Below are 17,724 nucleotides of genomic sequence, written 5' to 3' on the forward strand. Positions count from 1 at the left end.
CCCTCGTTGCAATTCCCTTCCATGCGAGCAGTTCCACACCTGAAAGGTACGTCATCACTGCAATATCATTAATATAATGCAACCTTAAAATTTGTTCATCAAATGTTACTAGCTTGCAACCTTTTTGCTAGTCTGTTCCACTTCTATAGAGAGAGGAGGGGTCTTTCCCTCTTCTAGCAGACTTCTTGCTGAAATCTTCATTTTTACGCAACAGTTATCAGGTCCAGGATTTTGCATCTGTCCAGAGAGAAGGGATAGAGTATTCCATCCTTCCTCTGCCAACCTGGAATTCCATGTACCTGTGCAATTCCTAACCTCTTCTGGCTAGCAGACTTGCGCTTAACTTAAAGTCTGGTACAGTGCTTCTGAAAATTCATAATGCTGCTTTTGCACTGTATCAGTAATATTTACAGCAAAATATTGGTCAGGATCATCAGAGAAAGGTGATGACTAAGTTGTATTTTGGACAGCAACAAACTGTTGTTCCCAACATTTAAACAGGAAACCGAAGTCTAAAAATGCTTTGCACCCGACAATCTAGATGAATACGTACTGAAGCAACTCATTTGCTTTAAGGATGAAGGAGCCCACCGCAGTAATAGCTTCTGTAAAGAGAGAACAGTTATTTAACATCAGCTGAGTTGACTATCAACATGCTAGCCAGAAAGCTAATGACATATACCTTCTATTCCTGTGGCGTCCAATCCAAGAGGCTCATACTTTTGTTTCCACAATGCCATTCCTTTCAGTTCACTGAGGTGGTAAAGCAAAGCCTCAGAGCCACTATCAGAGCAAGACAGCAGAAACATTTCAATGAAGTAGCTGTCATCACACTCAACATTGCATTATTATTCGAAAATAATAATCTGGAATATTTGACAGACTGATGGAAACCAAGCAAAATACAGAGGGTTTATAGTTTACTAGTGTAATTCAGCCCGTTCAATAACGGACGCTAGAACATCCCAGGGTTCGGAGAAGCGCTTGCGCAGCACTTCTCCGAACCCTGGGACCTGTCCTTGCTGTCGGCGGCAGGGGGACAGGAACGAAGGAGGAGAAAGCAGCCCTTTCTCCTCCTTCCTTCCTCTCCCTCCGCCGCCAACAGCCCTTTCTGTCGGCAGTGAGGGGAGAGGAACGAACGGAGAGAAAGCAGCCCTTTCTCTCCGTTCCTCTCCCCCCCACCGCTGACAGAAAGCACAGATCCCGGGGTTGCCGGCTCTGTCGGGTGGGGGGAGGGAGAAGCAATCCGATCCTCTGCTTCTCCCTCCCCCCGCCTGACAGAGCCAAATGCCGGCTCTGTTGGGCGGGGGGAGGGAGAAGCCGAAGACCGATCGGATCTTCTGCTTCTCCCCCCCCCACCCCACAGAGCCAGCAACCCTGCAGCGGGGGCTTTTTGCCGTTTGCCTTCCCCCCAGGGGGAGGCAAACAGTGAAAAACCCCGCCACGCCATACTTCGGCTCCGGGACTGGCTTGGCGGTGGCAGGAAGAAGGGGAGGAATTCCTCCCCTTTTTCCCGCCACCGCCAAGCCAGTCCCCCAGCCGAATTGCCAGCTGCCGCTTCGACTTCCTCGGCTACGGCAAGCAGGCAGACAGCAGGCAGTGCATGGCAAGGCGGCGGGGGGGAGCGCTTCTCTCCCCCGCCGCCTCGCAGCGCACCTCCAGCATGAGATGGGGCTTCGGAGCGGCGGTTGTCTCTGCCTCCAATCCCTGTGTCCCTGGGGCACATGCGCAGTAACCCAGGGACACACGGAATCTGGACGCAGAGACACAGGGACTTTATTATATAGGATATATGATGTTTGGTCCACGCTTCCTCCTGACATGAGAAAACTTGCTATACTTATTTGTATAGCATTATTATTGTTTATAACACCCAATAAAATAAATAAATAAATAAGAAAGAAAGAAAGATGTTTGGTTTCATACTGCTTTTAATTTTAATGTTGCTTTATTATGCTGTTAGCTGCCTTGACAGTTAGTTCCACAGAGTTACGCTTTGCTGGGGTAAAAGTAAAAAATAAAATAAGTAAGCTTAAGTTCTGCGTAACTAGGTTGTTACTCGTACAGTGTGATATATGAGTGTTAATAACACTTCCTGTAGACTCAGTGAAATCAATAAATCCACTGATTTCAAGGGGTCTACTCTGAAAATGGCTAATGTTGGTAATCACTCACACTCAGCCCAACCTAGGATTCCTTGCACAAGTGAGAAGTCTTTTAGTGATTTTCCTTCTGTGGAACAGGAAGGTGGCGGTGGTATTTCAACTGACTTAAGCATCAAATGTATTCGAGTTTTCCCTGTTACATAAGTTCCTATTTTTATTTGTATCCCTCTCAACACAGCAGGGGATGTTACCTTTGCAAGTGACTGATGACAAGCTTCTGAATACTGGAATAAGAGGATTCCATGGACTGGCCAAGTTTTTTTAAGCCCTGTTGGAAGAGACTTTGTTTTTAGCAGTGTAGGTCAATCAAAAGCCATAAAGGTATTTTAACATATGCACTAGTATACGGTACCTTTACTGTGAGCTGATTCATAAGCAGCGCCTGAAGTTCAAGGCTGTATAGGGGGGGAAAACAACAACACCACACACAAATTTCACTTTGCTTGTGAGCGCAACACAGTACACAGCTCTGATGAAAAACAACTTCCTGTGCGGTACCTTGCTTTGCCCCACAAGAGCAACTGCATAAATTCGTCTTGAACGGACGTCGTTGTGTTCTTTTCCTGCAGGTTGAAGGTGGCAGTACAAACACATTTAATTATCAGTCTTTGGCCTAGGGAAGGGGTTACCATACCTAAACAATGAGGAGTTTACCAGCTCATGGATGAAAATTATGGTTAGAAAAGCCACTCTGATCTCAATCTCATGTTATCTGTGGCCCATAAGCAGTAGGAATTCACTATGGGTTCCATTTTCAGACACCTGCATATCTTAGAAATTTGCCTGTACCAACATATCGGCGTCTTTTCACCAAAGCCAGATTAAATGTATTCCCATCAGAAGTGCTGGATGGCAGACTGAGAGGCATCCCTAAAAAATAGGATCTGTGTGTGCTCTCAGGATGTCAACTATGTGAGGCGTATTTTATTGCATTGTGGACAATATGATCAAGCTTGGGAACTACTGATTAAACCACTACTGGCAAATTGGCCGGGCCAATCTGAAGCCTAAAAGGTAAAGGTACCCCTGACCGTTAGGTCCAGTCGTGGACGACTCTGGGGTTGCAGTGCTCATCTCGCTCTATAATAATAATAATAATAATTTTATTTATACCCCGCCCTTCCCAGTCAAGACCGGGCTCAGGGCGGCTAACAACAAGAATATCAAAGCAAGCATAAAAGAAATAATTCAATTAAAATGCAGATTAAATACAATGTTAAAATTCAATTTTAAAATTAGGAATCTACAAGTGCCGACGGAGCCGGCGTTTGTCCGCAGACAGCTTCCAGGTCATGTGGCCAGCATGACTAAGCCGCTTCTGGTGAACCAGAGCAGCACACGGAAATGCCATTTACCTTCCCACCGGAGCGGTACCTATTTATCTACTTGCACTTTGACGTGCTTTTGAACTGCTAGGTTGGCAGGAGCTGGGACTGGACAACGGGGGCTCATCCCGTCGCGGGGATTTGAACCGCCAACCTTCTGATCAGCAAGCCCTAGGCTCTGTGGTTTAGACCACAGCGCCACCTGTGTCCCTCAATCTGAAGCCTACTATACCAAATATCTTCTGGACGACAAGTCCAATAATATCACAGTGGCCGTGGCAAAGTTTCTCCCAGTAGTTATATGAATCAAAGATCAACATACCCATGACTAAACAAATAACCCTTCAGTCTTCCTTCCCTGGGAGTTTGTCTGTACAAATCTGTATTTTATTCTGAATCCATTTTATGGGTCGTTGGACCGCAATGAAGATGATGCTGATTATTATTTAATTATCCATATGCAACAATAATTTATTGTTTATACCCTGTACATCTGGCCGGGTCTCCCCAGCCACTCTGGGCGGCTCCCAAGAGAATATTAAAAACACGATAAAACATCAAACATAAAAAACTTCCTCATCCTCTAGTCTAGACCAGGGGTGGCCAACTCCCAAGAGACAGCGATCTACGCACAGAGTTAAAAACTGGCAGTTATCTACCCCATTTTGGGGGGTTCAGGTCAAAGTTGTTGAGATTTTTTTTAGGGAGGAGGAAAGCCCCCCCCCCTTTTTAAGGGAAGCCAAAGTTGTTGAGCTTCTTTGGGGGGAACCGGTCATCTACCAGTGATCTACCACAGACATCCGGTGATCTACCAGTAGATCACGATCTACCTGTTGGACATGCCTGCTGTAGACCAGGTGTGGGGACAGGGTATCACTTTTATAAGTGGACCCCCTAGTCTTGAACAGAGCATCTGCAACTGGGACAATAACCTGTTCCTATTCTTCACATGGGAAAAAAATATTACGAGAAGCAGTATTAAAATAACGATCACCTGAATTGGAAGAGTTTTCACAATACCTGCACAAATTTGGTTAGCCGTGAATCCATCTGCATCAGTATTTCTTCCCAAGCTTCACACATGCATGTCAGTGACAGCTTTATATACTGTTTACAAACAGAGAAAGGACAAAATGGCTATCTTTTTCTATAGTACTGGAAACAAATGCAATTTTGCAGAAAGAAATCTGCCACAGTAATTGAATTCAATCAACCTTAATCCATGGTTTTCATTAAAATATTTAAAAATTACATAGTACCATCACTATGAAAACCAGATAAATGCATTTTAAAACTGCATAAAACCAATGACTATCATACAAAAAAACCCTTCTTTCCTCCGATGCTAGATTAAGTTAAAACGGAGTTAAAACACACTGGCAGCCGGATCCTCACTACATTTACTTGGAAGTAGTTCAATGAAACTTATCCTTAGGACAACAGTCTAATTTTCTCAAAGATGGATCAATTTAATCTAGACAAGCTAAACCAAGTGGATTTAATCTAGTGGGACTGCAAAATGGGCCAGAGCCTTTTAATACAGTACCTGCAAGAGTGTTGAAATGTGTGTGAATTTTCTAGCCATTCGAGTCACTTCTGGTAAATAGCTTGAGAGCAAACTGGTGTCCAACTACAGCAGGAAGAAAATGTTTTATTTTTTATTTTTTATTTTTTGAGAATGTAAACAGTCTTTATTTAAATTAAATTTAAATTAAAACAGTCTTTATTTCAGTTTCTTAAAATGATACATCAAAACACAACAAAAGCAAAGAATACACCAAACAAATTATATCAAAATAGTCAAACACACAAAAAGAAGAAGAAGAAGAAGAAAAAATCATAATATAATACAAATCATAGCATAATATAATACAGCTGGTACACTTTAAATACAAGAGAGGAAAAACAAATTAGGGCAAAAACAGAGACAAAAATAGAAAAAGGCCTTTTATTTTTGATGGGGAAGGAATGCCGCTGAAACTTATGAAATGCCATCCCAAATTTTAAGACAGTTGCTCAGAAACATTCCGAATACATCCACTGTAGAACGGAACTGACAAGGATGATTTACCCCCAAAAAAAACAACCCAGAGCAAAACATTACTGCTAAGTACTCCTGCAGTTTTACTCACTTGGAAGTATGTTATCTCTGGCTCACTTTCTGGAGAAACTTCTACTTTTGTGATAACCGACAGTGATTTCAAGTCACTCGATAAGCACAAAGTGAGACAGGAACCAGTCACCTGCAAGAAAACAATGCACAATTTATACACCTAATTTTCTTAATATTGAGGAATAGTTCACGTTTCATACGATTAAAACAGCAAAGTTCTTTTCCTCCCCAGTTTCAAAAGCACATCTCTGAGTGCACAGGATTGCAGCTCTTATGTGCATTTGCTAAAATCTGTTTAAAATACTGTTAGACCTCACTGAGAGCAAAAAAAGGTGTACTTTTTAATTAAAGAAGCTGGTCTTAATTGTACAGTGCAGTACGTTTTGATTAGGGTTTTCTTTTTCCATGTGTGCATGTAGGGATGTGGAAGCCTAGGAGGAAAAAATAACTTTGGGGAGGGAATTTCATATCTTTAGAGCAACTGAGTATCATACCTGCCAAGTTCCTCTCTGAAAAATAAGGGACCAGACCGGAAGTAGCATACCGGAAGTAGCGCGGCGGCCATTTTGGAACTGGGCGGAGCATGCTCAGAAGTGACTTTTGATGCAGCTCTGCCCAGTTCCAAAATGGCTGCCGCACCAGAAGTCGCGCTGCAGCCATTTTGGAACTGGGCAGAGCAGCATCAAAAGTCGCTTCTGAGCATGCCCCGCCCAGTTCCAAAATGGCCGCCGCGCCAGAATAAACCGGGGAAAAACAAAAAAACCAGTTTTTTCAGCTGGAAAAACGGGGGTTTCCCAAGTAAAACGGGAGACTTGGCAGCTATGCTGAGTATGTGCGGTGGAGAGGAATCTTTAAATGTTGCATAATAGCACTACAAATATAGCCTTTTTTCAGTATAAGGATGCAGTGAAAAGAAAAGAAGTTACATTCTTGTCAGTCTTGGGAAGGGGGGTTGTGGCTCAGCGGCAGATTATCTACTTTGCCTGCAGAAGCTCCCCAGTTCAGTTTTTCGAGAGCCAACTCTCTCCTTCCATCTTTAGAAGACTGAGTTTTAACATTCAGGAGTGGGGTTTATCTGAGAAGATCTATTGGAAAGCTGTGGAACCACGCTCTGCAGAAGTGTGGTGGCAATTGCAAGACCTACTCACCCCCGTTACTGTAGCTATCTTGTACATCCCATAAGCGTAGATCTCAATAAACCCAGCATTGCCCCCAAGAACCAGAGCATTCAGCCTAAAGTTTAAGAGAGATAATCAGGACACGGAAATTAGGAAAAATTTATACATTATACATTAGTGATTCCACCTGCCTGTTTATCTATTTAAAATATTTATACAGTCATACCTCGGTTTAAGTACACTTCGGTTTGAGTACTTTCAGTTTAAGTACTCCGTGGACCCGTCTGGAACGGATTAATCCACTTTCCATTACTTTCAATGGGAAAGTTCGCTTCAGGTTAAGTACACTTCAGGTTAAGTACGGACTTCCAGAACCAATTACACTCATACTTCGGGTTAAGTACGCTTCAGGTTGAGTACTCCGCGGACCCATCTGGAACAGATTAATCCACTTTCCATTACTTTCAATGGGAAAGTTCACTTCAGGTTACGTACGCTTCAGTTTAAGTACAGTCGTACCTCGGGTTGTGAACACCTCGGGTTACGAACAACCCGGGTTACGAACTTCGCAAACCCGGAAGTATTTTCGCCGCGCGCCTTTGCGCATGCACAAAACGGCGGTTTGGGCCCTTTTCGGGTTACAAACTTTTCGGGTTACAAACTGCGACCCGGAACGGATCACGTTCGTAACCCGAGGTACCACTGTACTCCGCGGACTGTCTGGAACGGACATTACTTTCAATGGGAAAGTTCGATTCAGGTTAAGTACGCTTCAGGTTAAGTACAGACTTCCAGAACCAATTGTGTACTTAAACCGAGGTACCACTGTCTTCATAAAATTATTATTATTATTATTATTATTATTATTATTATTAAGCATTACCTGACATTTTCAGAAGGTAAAATTACAATTCTTTGGTTTTCCAAAATCAGTAGACCTACGAAGCTAAATGTTGTCCAGTTGCAAAAATTATAGCAGATTTGAATTCTTTACACTCAAAACATATTTTTAAGACTGAAGAAATTTGCAAAAATTAAGTTTCACCCACTAAAACAACATGTCCTATTAGTGTGCCTTTTACCCCAAGCTCAGGTTGAGACAGAGAGAAGCTGTAAGGCAACTTATTGTTTAATAAACAAAAGCTGCTTGCTTGTGTTCCTTTGGAGTTGAGAGGTTGGGGTTGATTTGTAAAAATGCTATGAGAGACATTGCACATGTTTCTGTAAACCAATAAAATCTTTAATAAATAAATAAATAAACAAAAGCTGCCCTTGATGGATCCCCCCCCCCCCCCGCTGATTTGTCTAACCCTCTTTTAAAGCCATTTAAGTCAGTGCACATCACCACAACTTGCAGGATTTGCAAGATGGAAAGTGAGCAAAAATTCAAATCCGAAGGCCCCTTCTAATATTTTCATATTTTCATTCCCAACTTCAGGAACTCATCAGAGCCAAAATAGCTAAATGCTGCCCTCTGCTGATCAACCGGGTAAAGTAGTCTTCTGCATTCTCCCTTACCATTTGCTGTGTTGGCTGCGGTTAATGGGAATTAACACAAGCTGGAGAGCACCAGGGTGAGAAATTTCTTCTAAAGTCTCCTTTCTTGTTGTTGTTATTATAGGGACAGAACTACCTGAATTGCATAGAAATTTATTCATGTATGTGACGACAGCAGCAAGCATGCTACTCGCCCCCAAATGGAAAGAAGCAGAAGTCCCAGCAAAGGAAGAATGGATACAGAAACTTATGGAAATGGGTTTATTGAATATTTACAGATAAACTGCAAACAGATAAAAACACTGGCAGGATTATTGTAATAACCTGGCGGTTCCCTCACTGCGGGAAGTGAGGCTACAGGGAACCAGGCAAAGGGCCTTCTCAGTGGTGGTGCCCGCCCTGTGGAACACCCCTCCATCAGCTATCAAGGAAATAAGCAACTATCTGACTTTTAGAAGACATCTGAAGGCAGCCCTGTTTAGGGAAGTTTGTAATGTCTGATGTTTTATCGTGTTTTTAATATTCTATTGGGAGAGTGGCTGGGGAAACCCATCCAGATGTGCGGGGTATAAATAATAAATTATTATTATTATTATTATTATTATTATTATTATTATTATTATTATTATCTGCAGTTTCATAAGAGTTTCATAGGAGTTTATATTTAAAGTAGATAATTAAATGAGCCAATTAAATAAATTTGGATATGCAGAAGATATTTAAAAAATTAATTTAAGGAACCGCAAGAAGAGGGGGAAGGAAGTCAAACTTTGAAATGTTAAAATGATTGTAAAATTAATCAAATGTATAAATTTGAAAAGTATAAATAAAAACTTTTTTAAAAAAGGAAACCAGAACTTCTTTCATTCTCAGCATCAACAACATAATTTGGAAATTTGTTCGCTGTGCATTTGGACAGAACTTAAGTTATTGTAACCAAATTTTGCATGATGGTTCCCAAGATCAAAAACAGGTTTTCATCTACAGGTGGGTACAATAGGACACCATTCTGAATCAAGATGATGGGTTGAATGTTTCAAAATGTTTTTTGTGTTGGTGCGTGTGTGTGTGTTTCGCTTCTTAGAATTCCCAAGCAACTGATTCAAGGCTGCTGGTTGTACATAAACCAAATTAGAATAAAAAAAAAAATTTTACCTGACATCTCCCATGAGTTTCATAATCTCATCTGACTTTTCTTCACTGAAATGTAGTATTTTAAAATATCAGTTACAAAACGAAACATGTTATGTCCTCATAACTAAAAACGAAAAGCTAGAAACAGAAAATGAGCCTCACCTGAATATTTTTGCAGTGGTACTGTAGCTATGTTTAAAAAAAAGGGGAAATGTCAGCACATTCAATATCTTCTTAGTTACAGGTAGGTAGCCGTGTTGGTCTGAGTCGAAGCAAAATAAAAAAATTCCTTCAGTAGCACCTTAAAGACCAACTAAGTTTATATTTTGGTATGAGCTTTCGTGTGTATCTGAAGAAGTGTGCATGCACACGAAAGCTCATACCAAAATATAAACTTAGTTGGTCTTTAAGGTGCTACTGAAGGAATTTTTTTAATATCTTCTTAGTAAGAATCACACATTCATATATACCATAGAAGCACAACCATACGCATGTCTTCGCAGAAGTGATTGCACCCTTACTTTGGAAGCAACCTTCATATAACTCAATGGTGTTTACTTCTGAGTAGACATTTTTAGCATTAGCATAAAGAAGTAGAAGATGCCTGGCAACAAAGTCACATACTCTCTTTATGGTATCAACAGAAACCATTGGAGTAACAACTTTCAGGATCAACTTCAGAAAATCAAATATATATTAAAAGATAAGCTTCATTAGGCCTGCAAAAACTTATGTAGTAGACCTGTAAAAGGATAAAAGAATATTGGGAAAGAATCCATAATGAATTGGGGGGGGGAATGTTTTAAAGTACTTTTCCAAAAAAACAAAAAACAAAACCCAGAGTCCTTTCTTTTGGGGATAATTCAGAAGGAAATTCCCAGGTGTCAAAAAAGGCTATTTATATATGCCACTACTACGGCCTGTGTTTCGTTAGCCCCCAAATGGAAAATGAGCGAGGTCCCAACCAAAGAAGAATGGCAACTTAAACTGATGGAATAGGCGCAGCTTGCGGACCTAACTTTACAGAATAAGAGAACAAGAGGAACGTATGTTTAAAGAAGATTTGTAAAATGTTTATTGAATATATGGGGGGGGGAATTGTATACACTTGAAAACATTGGCAACATTAAGATAAATTCAACAGGGTAAATAAATTTTGATGGATGTAATAATGGACTACTGAACGGTTTAGTTTGTGTAAAATATGCAGGGATTCATGATATGCAAAAGGAGCCATGGAAAGAGAAGAAGGGAAGTCATTGATATTTTAAGGTTGTTTAATGAATATTTTTAATTGTTAAACAGAAAGGCCCCCCCACCCCCATCCCACAGATAGCATAGCTGGAAAGCTCAATACTTACTTCTTCGGCAATGCTGGTAGTTTTGGAAGAAGAAGATTGGACTCGTCCTCAGCATTATAAAAGGAAGTGAGGACACTGAAAAGTAAGATTTTTTTAAAAAAAGACTCTTTGGGTTATGCCAAAACTAAAATGACAAAAAAATGACAGGTTGGAAAGTCAGATGGAAAGTAATGCCATATTCTAAAATGTCTGGCTTTTCTTCTAAAAATAGCTGTATTTAAATACAGTTCTTTCACAGGAGTTATGTAGTTAAGTTAAATTTTAAAATGTGGAAGTTTCACCAGTCATGTAACAATAGGCAGTGTCTCTTGTTCTGGGTTAGCTTTCACACGGCACAGATGTGCTTCTATGGTTTTTTTTAAACACAGTCCCTTCATTTCTAGGTATTGCATTTTGGTTTCCTTTAAGTACAGGACATAATACTGAACTTTCTTTTTTAGGCACAGATGGAGACTGATCTTCATTTAAAAATCCCAACTGTTTATATTGAAAATCGTATGACAATTGTATCAACACAATGGATAATGTCCAATTAATTCATACTCAAAATAGACCAACTGAAATCAATGGACTTAAAAGTTAATCGAGTTCTGCTCCAAATACAAGTTCATCAGATACCAACCAGTATTAAAAGTAACTTATATTAAAACCCATAATAAAACACATAATCATAATGCAGCGGAATACGGAGGAAGTCCAAACTTCCCAGAAAGCTAAAGAAAGCTCTCAATTTTTGTAGATTTGCAAATGTTTCCCCGTTTGGCAACTGAAAGCGATTTGCACCGGAAGTTGCCAGATGAATGGCCATCATTCTGTGCTTCATTCCTACCTGCTTTCCTCTGTCACTTCCATCCAGTGCATGTAAGTGATAGGAGCATCCACTGAGAAAGAATGCAAGCTCTCTGGTTTCTCTACGTCACACAAGATAACTTGCTTAGTATCCGCAAGCGCAAAAGCCAAAACTACAGAAGGAACAGGGAAATGGTAAATACACAATGCACAAGAGACCGCCTCTTCAATACATGTCAGTGATGAAAAGCAATGGACATAACAAACCATGGTTGAAGCAAACCATGGTTGAGAGCAAACCAAAGCCATCACTTGGTGTTGGTAAAACGCCAAACTGAGCTGTATTGTCAAAGGATTGCCCTTTTCATTGTTAGCACTGTCAGCTTTTTGAGAGCGAACTAATGACACGTTCCTTCGATTTAAAATTTAATCAACTATACTCCTTTTGTTGCACATTACTTTTGCCATCTGGCCTCCACGCAAGGGCCGTCACTTCCTTCCCGGTGCTTTCGCTCGGTGGCAAACTCCACAATCGCTGAAAGTTTGCAAGGCGGTGAAGCAAAACCTAAAAAAAGGCATTGAGAGGAACGGTAGAAACATTCAGACTTCCTCTCTACAGAGAAAGCAGAGTACAAAAGGAGGCTGTGATTTTATGAAACATCTTAAGAAAATGCAGTTTAAAAAAGATAAGAAACCCGATTTGGACATAAGGTTTTTGCAATTAACTTTCCCCCAGAAACACACACAGAAAAGCTTATAGTCTCTAGAGGAAATTGTCCACTGCCCGGTCAAATGTGACCTGATGTATCCTAGCTGATAAGTACAGTCCAATAGCTTTTATTAGATTTTTAAAAAAAAAAATTGGGAGTGCATAGGATGAAGGGGGGGTAACAAAATCAACTAGGCTTTTCTTGCCCCCGTTTTTCAAAACATGAAGTAGTGTTAGCTACTTGTTTGAAAGACGAATGTAGAAATTAGCATGCCCTTCCCAATATTTGTTTCCAGAACTGTTTTGAAACAAAGCCTTACTATGATAACAAAATGCCAACTTTTAATCACAAACTTACTTTCTTCAACCAACTGAGATATCATATAAATTTTCTGGTGGGTTTTCTATGGATGTGCCCCCCCCCAACATTTTTAAGCAGACTTAAATTTCAAAAATGTGTGTGTGTGTTCCTGTTCCAATCATGAGTTTTCCATTAATTTCCATGCATGAGTTTTTCATTAATTTCCTTCGACTAGCGTATAACTTATTAAATGCCAATAAAATCTTAAAATGAAAAAAAAATATTCACAACTCTGGAGATATTTTAATGTTTAGGGAAGCTTTTAATCTTTAAGAAATTAGTGTATTTTAATATTTCTGTTGGAAGCCACCCAGAGTGGCTGGGGAAACCTAGCCAGATGGGAGGGGTATAAATAATAAATTATTATTATTATTATGACATATTATTTTAAAAAATAATATGATTCTTGCTCCCATATGGTAGATGCCATGTTAGGGTATAAGAAAGCACCAAGATAATCACTTGGTAATTGCCATCTCACGTAATTGACAAATCTGGTTCCATCTTGTGTTACGTTATAAAGGATTCACAGAACTATTTTTTAAACTAACTCGTTTCAGACCAGACTCAAGACTTTTAAAGTTTACCACTGCTACATGCTACTCTCCATAGTGCCCTTTGACCACCTTACCTCTCCAACTTTGTTTGCAAGAGCGATCAAATCCCTCTTGGGAGACCAGGCCATAAAAATGACTTCTTGAGGAAGCTGCTTTTCCCCAACCTGCCGAAAAGCAGGCATAGTGGCAGTGATGACAGAAACAGGATAAATAATATGGATTGGATATGCAGTGGACCTGTAAGAGGGTAAAAGAGTATTGGGAAATAATTTATAATGAACTGAAAAAAATGTTTTAAAGCCCCTTTCCAAACAAAAAACAAAAACCCAGAGTCCTTTCTGTTGGGGATAATTCAGATGGAAATTCCCAGGTGTCCAAAAAGGCTATTTATGCATGCCACTACTGCCACTCGTGTTTTGTTAGCCCAAAATGGAAAACGAGCTAGGTCCCAACGAAAGAATGGCAACTTAAGTTGACAGAATATACACAACTTGCGGACCTAACTTTACAGAATAAGAGAACAAGAAGAGCATACGTTTAAAGATCAGGAAACCTTGATTGACTGTATGGGGGGAGGGAATTGTGTACATTTGAAAACGTTGAAAGCACTAAGATGAATCCAACAGTGTAGATAAGTTTTGATGAATGTAGCAATGGAATAGTGAATGGTTTCATTTATATAGAATGTGCAAGGGATTTATGTTGTGCAAAATGAACCATGGAAACATAGCTGTCAAGTTCTCCCTTTTTTTTAAGGGAAATTCCCTTATGCTGAATAGGCTTCCTCGAGAGAAGAGGGAATACTTGACAGCTATGCATGGAAAGAGAAAAAGGGAAGTCACAGAGAGAGAGAGAGAGAGAGAGAGAGAGAGAGAGAGAGAGAGAGAGAGAGAGAGAGAGAGAGAGAGAGAGAGAGAGAGAGAGAGAGAGAGAGAGACGTAAACTCTATACCTGATGGTGCTACTCCTCTGCTTTTTTTTCCTTGGAGGTTTGGGCCGCTCTCCTGCGCCTCTGTCGATCCGCTTTACCCAAAGTCAGCAGCTGCTCCCTGTGCCATCGCTAGGACGCACCCGGCGCCGGAGATCCCGTCCCTCGGAGATCCAGCCCTCCAAAACCCAAGCTCTCCGTTTCTCCCGCGCAACCTGCGCCGGCAGAATGGGCCCAGCCTCCGGAAGCAGCGTCGCTTCTCCTCCGGTGGGGAAGGAAAGGGGAGTGACTCCGGAGCGGGAGGCGGGCGTTGCGCGCTCTCCAACACCGCCCACCAGGCTGGGCGCGCGCTTCTGCTTTGCTGCGCCGCTTCGGAAAAAACGACAGCAGGCGGGGTGGAAGCTTTTTTTCCAGATCTTCATTCCCACCCACCCTTTATTATCATTATATATCATTGTTATTCTATTAGTATTACAGATCATAATGATCATTATGATGACTACTTTTATGTGTACCTCGCCTTTTCTCCCTGACCAGGGAGGGACTCAAGGCAGTTTACAGATAAAGAGAACAGCTGAAAAAACGCAATGAACGAACTGGGGCGATCATTTTTAAAAAGCAACTATTAAACATTAATGGAATTAAAACTATTTAAAACACACCAAAAACAGCAGGGCAACTGACTGACTCAGCTGATAAAATATGGCATAATGTTTAATTAGGTTTTTGTATATGCTGCTGGAAGCCGACCAGAGTGGCTGGGGAAACGCAGCCAGACGGCCGGTGTCCAAATAAATCATTATTATTATTATTATTATTATTATTATTATTATTATTATTATTATTATGTGGGCGGGGTAAATAATAATAATATTAACTGCTAAAAACATGGGGTGGGGAACAATGACTTAGGTAAAGGTAAAGGAACCCCTGACCATTAGGTCCAGTCGTGACCGACTGTGAGGTTGCAGCGCTCATCTCGTGTTATTGGCCAAGGGAGCCGGCGTATAGCTTCCAGGTCATGTGGCCAGCATGACAAAGCCGCTTCTGGCTAACCAGAGCAGCACACGGAAATGCCGTTTACCTTCCCGCCAGAGCAGTACCTATTTATCTACTTGCAATTTGACGTGCTTTCGAACTGCTAGGTTGGCAAGAGCAGGGACAGAGCAACGGGAGCTCACCCCGTCTCGGGGATTCGAACCGCCGACCTTAGCAGTTAAACATTAATAAGATTAATATTCTATGTATATATCTAGAAACGATTGAAAACATCCAGTTTCCACAAAACCAGCACAGCGCTAGCCAAGAAGCTCCTTTACCTGCGGGCAGAACAGCAAGGAGGGAACCAGCCGAAATTCTCTAGAAATAGTCAAAGCTGGGGGGAAATATGGGAGAATCGTACGTTGAAAATGTTGTCTTATAAATTAGTTTATTATAAATTAGTTTGGAGACGGTATTTAACACCAGTCAAATTAAATCAAATAAACAATGAATATTTGGTGTTATGTTGGAGGGGATGCCAGGAAACCGGGAATTAGGTTCACATATGGTGGGGGTGTAAATATGTACCAATTTTTTGGGCAAAGGCTGTTTAAGGAGATAACAACAATCACTGGGTTAAAACTGAGCAAAAGTCCAGAGGTAGCATTGTTATCGATTTACGATGGGGTGGAAGGTTCACAGGCTATGAAGGACTTGCTCACAAATTTATTGACAACTGCACGAATTATGATAGCTAGGAAGTGGAAGGGGCAAGCAGAATATAGAACGGTAGAATGGTATAAAGAGGTGTGGGATACAGCTATTAATGATAAATTAACATATGTCATTAAGGTAAGATGGGGAATATGCAGGAAGAATAATTTTGAGGAGATATGGAGGGTGTTTGTAGAATTTGTACTGTTAAAACGGAAAGGGTTCAAACTATCGCGAGAGGTGCTGAAATTTTGGGAGGTTGGGTAGTTACAACAGAATGGTCTCAGTGGTGGGGTGCACTTCTTTATTCTTATTTATTTGTGATTATTACTTTGTCAAAATAAAATATATATTTTTAAAAAACAAAACAAAACATAATTGCTTAAGCAAGGAATTGCATCGCCCCATTCAAGTATTCAGTATCTATGGATATGGAACTTGCAGCCTCCAATCAACCAGAGATAACGGAACACTTGAACTCTCTTAAAGGATTATTCATTTAAAATAGGAAGTTTTATAGTCAGGGTGGCTCCAGAACTAATTTCCCACGATTGTATGAACATGATAAGCTAGTCAACTTTCAGTCTTGTTAACAAGATAGCAGCACTTTACAGGACTGGACAAATGCAACTCTGAAATGGTGTATTCACACAGCATATTTACATGGATAAAGTCATGGATAAAGTCAAACATTGACTAAGGAACCATGTAGGGTAGCTGTTGCATTTCCTTCATTTATTGCCCTCTATTTGCCTTTACCTCCAAGATCCATGCTGTTAGATGTGATTTAGGCGGGTTCTTTATGGATTTACCCTGTTTACCACTGCACCCTTCTTACAGTGGCAAGCACGGGTGGCACTGTGGTCTAAACCAGGGGTTCCCAACAAAATTTTCTTGAGGACCCCTCATCGAGCCGCTATTGTGACAAGGACCCCCATTAATTGACTTACTTGCTTGAACATCAAATGCATTATCTTCCTCTTCATCTGTAGGCCTTTGTCGTTTTAACGAACCACTTTTTAACCAACGGTCCATTTTTAACGACGCGAACTGTAGCTTCCGTGAAAAACAACGCTTTGTTTACAAACACTACTGTTTTGCAAAGAGGCAGCGCGCGCCAGGGAGGAGGGAGGGGAATGGAGAAGACAGGGTACCTGCGCAATAGCGCACAAATGAAGCCCACGCGCGCAAAGCATCTTGGGGAGGTGAGCCTTTAGAATGCGCGCGCTGCCTCTTTGCAAAACAGTAGTGTTTGTAAAGTGCCACCTAACGGCATACAGCAGAACTACTGCCTCTATCTAATTCTAGTTTTGTGCTAGACTCTGCTCATGCAGGAAGCGGCCAAAACAAAAAATCTGTTATCATACGAAATATATTTAATATATTTTTTATTCTAATAGCATCTTGCGGACCCCTCTGGCATAGCTCGCGGACCCCTGGGGGTCCGCGGACCACCTGTTGGGAATCACTGGTCTAAACCACTGATCCTCTTTGGCTTGCCAATCAGAAGATCGGGGTCCCAGCTCCTGCCAACCTAGCAGTTCAAAAGCATGCCAGTACAAGTAGAAAAATAAGTACCGCTGCGGCAGGAAGGTACCGGTAAATGGCGTTTCCGTGCACTCTGGTTTCCGTCACGGTGTCCCGTTGCACAAGATGCAGTTTTAGTCATGTTGGCCACATGACCTGGAAAACTGTCTGTGGACAAATGCAGTGAGATGACCGCCACAACGCCACAGTTGTCTTTGACTGGACTTAACCATCCAGGGGTTCTTTACCTCTGGCAATTATTGATGTGCATCCTATTGCCTTACAAGCTGCTTTGAAATATACATATATACACACACACACACACACACTTCTGTTTCAAGTGTATCTGAAGAAGTGTGCATGCACACGAAAGCTCATACCAAAATAAAAACTTAGTTGGTCTTTAAGGTGCTACTGAAGGAATTTTTTTATTTTGCTTCGACTCA

General features: G+C 41.1%; 1 protein-coding gene across 4 annotated transcripts in view; it reads right to left on the bottom strand.

The window, feature by feature from the left end:
* Positions 1-14,299, bottom strand: part of ANAPC4 (anaphase promoting complex subunit 4) — a 30,330-nt gene extending 16,031 nt beyond the window's left edge. For 2 of the 4 annotated variants that reach the window (XM_060278939.1, XM_060278941.1), the window contains exons 1-16: positions 14,081-14,299; positions 13,204-13,366; positions 11,962-12,067; positions 11,543-11,675; positions 10,714-10,788; positions 9,515-9,541; positions 9,374-9,418; positions 6,752-6,836; positions 5,623-5,733; positions 5,037-5,120; positions 4,511-4,597; positions 2,664-2,728; positions 2,518-2,560; positions 2,357-2,433; positions 683-783; positions 554-605 (exon numbers count right to left, since the gene is read on the bottom strand). In XM_060278939.1, coding sequence (XP_060134922.1) covers positions 554-605; positions 683-783; positions 2,357-2,433; positions 2,518-2,560; positions 2,664-2,728; positions 4,511-4,597; positions 5,037-5,120; positions 5,623-5,733; positions 6,752-6,836; positions 9,374-9,418; positions 9,515-9,541; positions 10,714-10,788; positions 11,543-11,675; positions 11,962-12,067; positions 13,204-13,311 — 1,199 coding nt within the window. In that variant the 5' untranslated portion in view covers positions 13,312-13,366; positions 14,081-14,299. Of the gene's footprint in view, positions 1-553; positions 606-682; positions 784-2,356; positions 2,434-2,517; positions 2,561-2,663; positions 2,729-4,510; positions 4,598-5,036; positions 5,121-5,622; positions 5,734-6,751; positions 6,837-9,373; positions 9,419-9,514; positions 9,542-10,713; positions 10,789-11,542; positions 11,676-11,961; positions 12,068-13,203; positions 13,367-14,080 lie in introns of those variants that run through there. The other 2 variants (XM_060278940.1, XM_060278942.1) reach the window with 2 other exon arrangements.
* Positions 14,300-17,724: the final 3,425 nt, after the last annotated feature.

Source organism: Zootoca vivipara, chromosome 9 (genome assembly GCF_963506605.1).
Source record: "Zootoca vivipara chromosome 9, rZooViv1.1, whole genome shotgun sequence".
In the NCBI taxonomy this organism is placed as follows: Eukaryota; Metazoa; Chordata; class Lepidosauria; order Squamata; family Lacertidae; genus Zootoca; species Zootoca vivipara.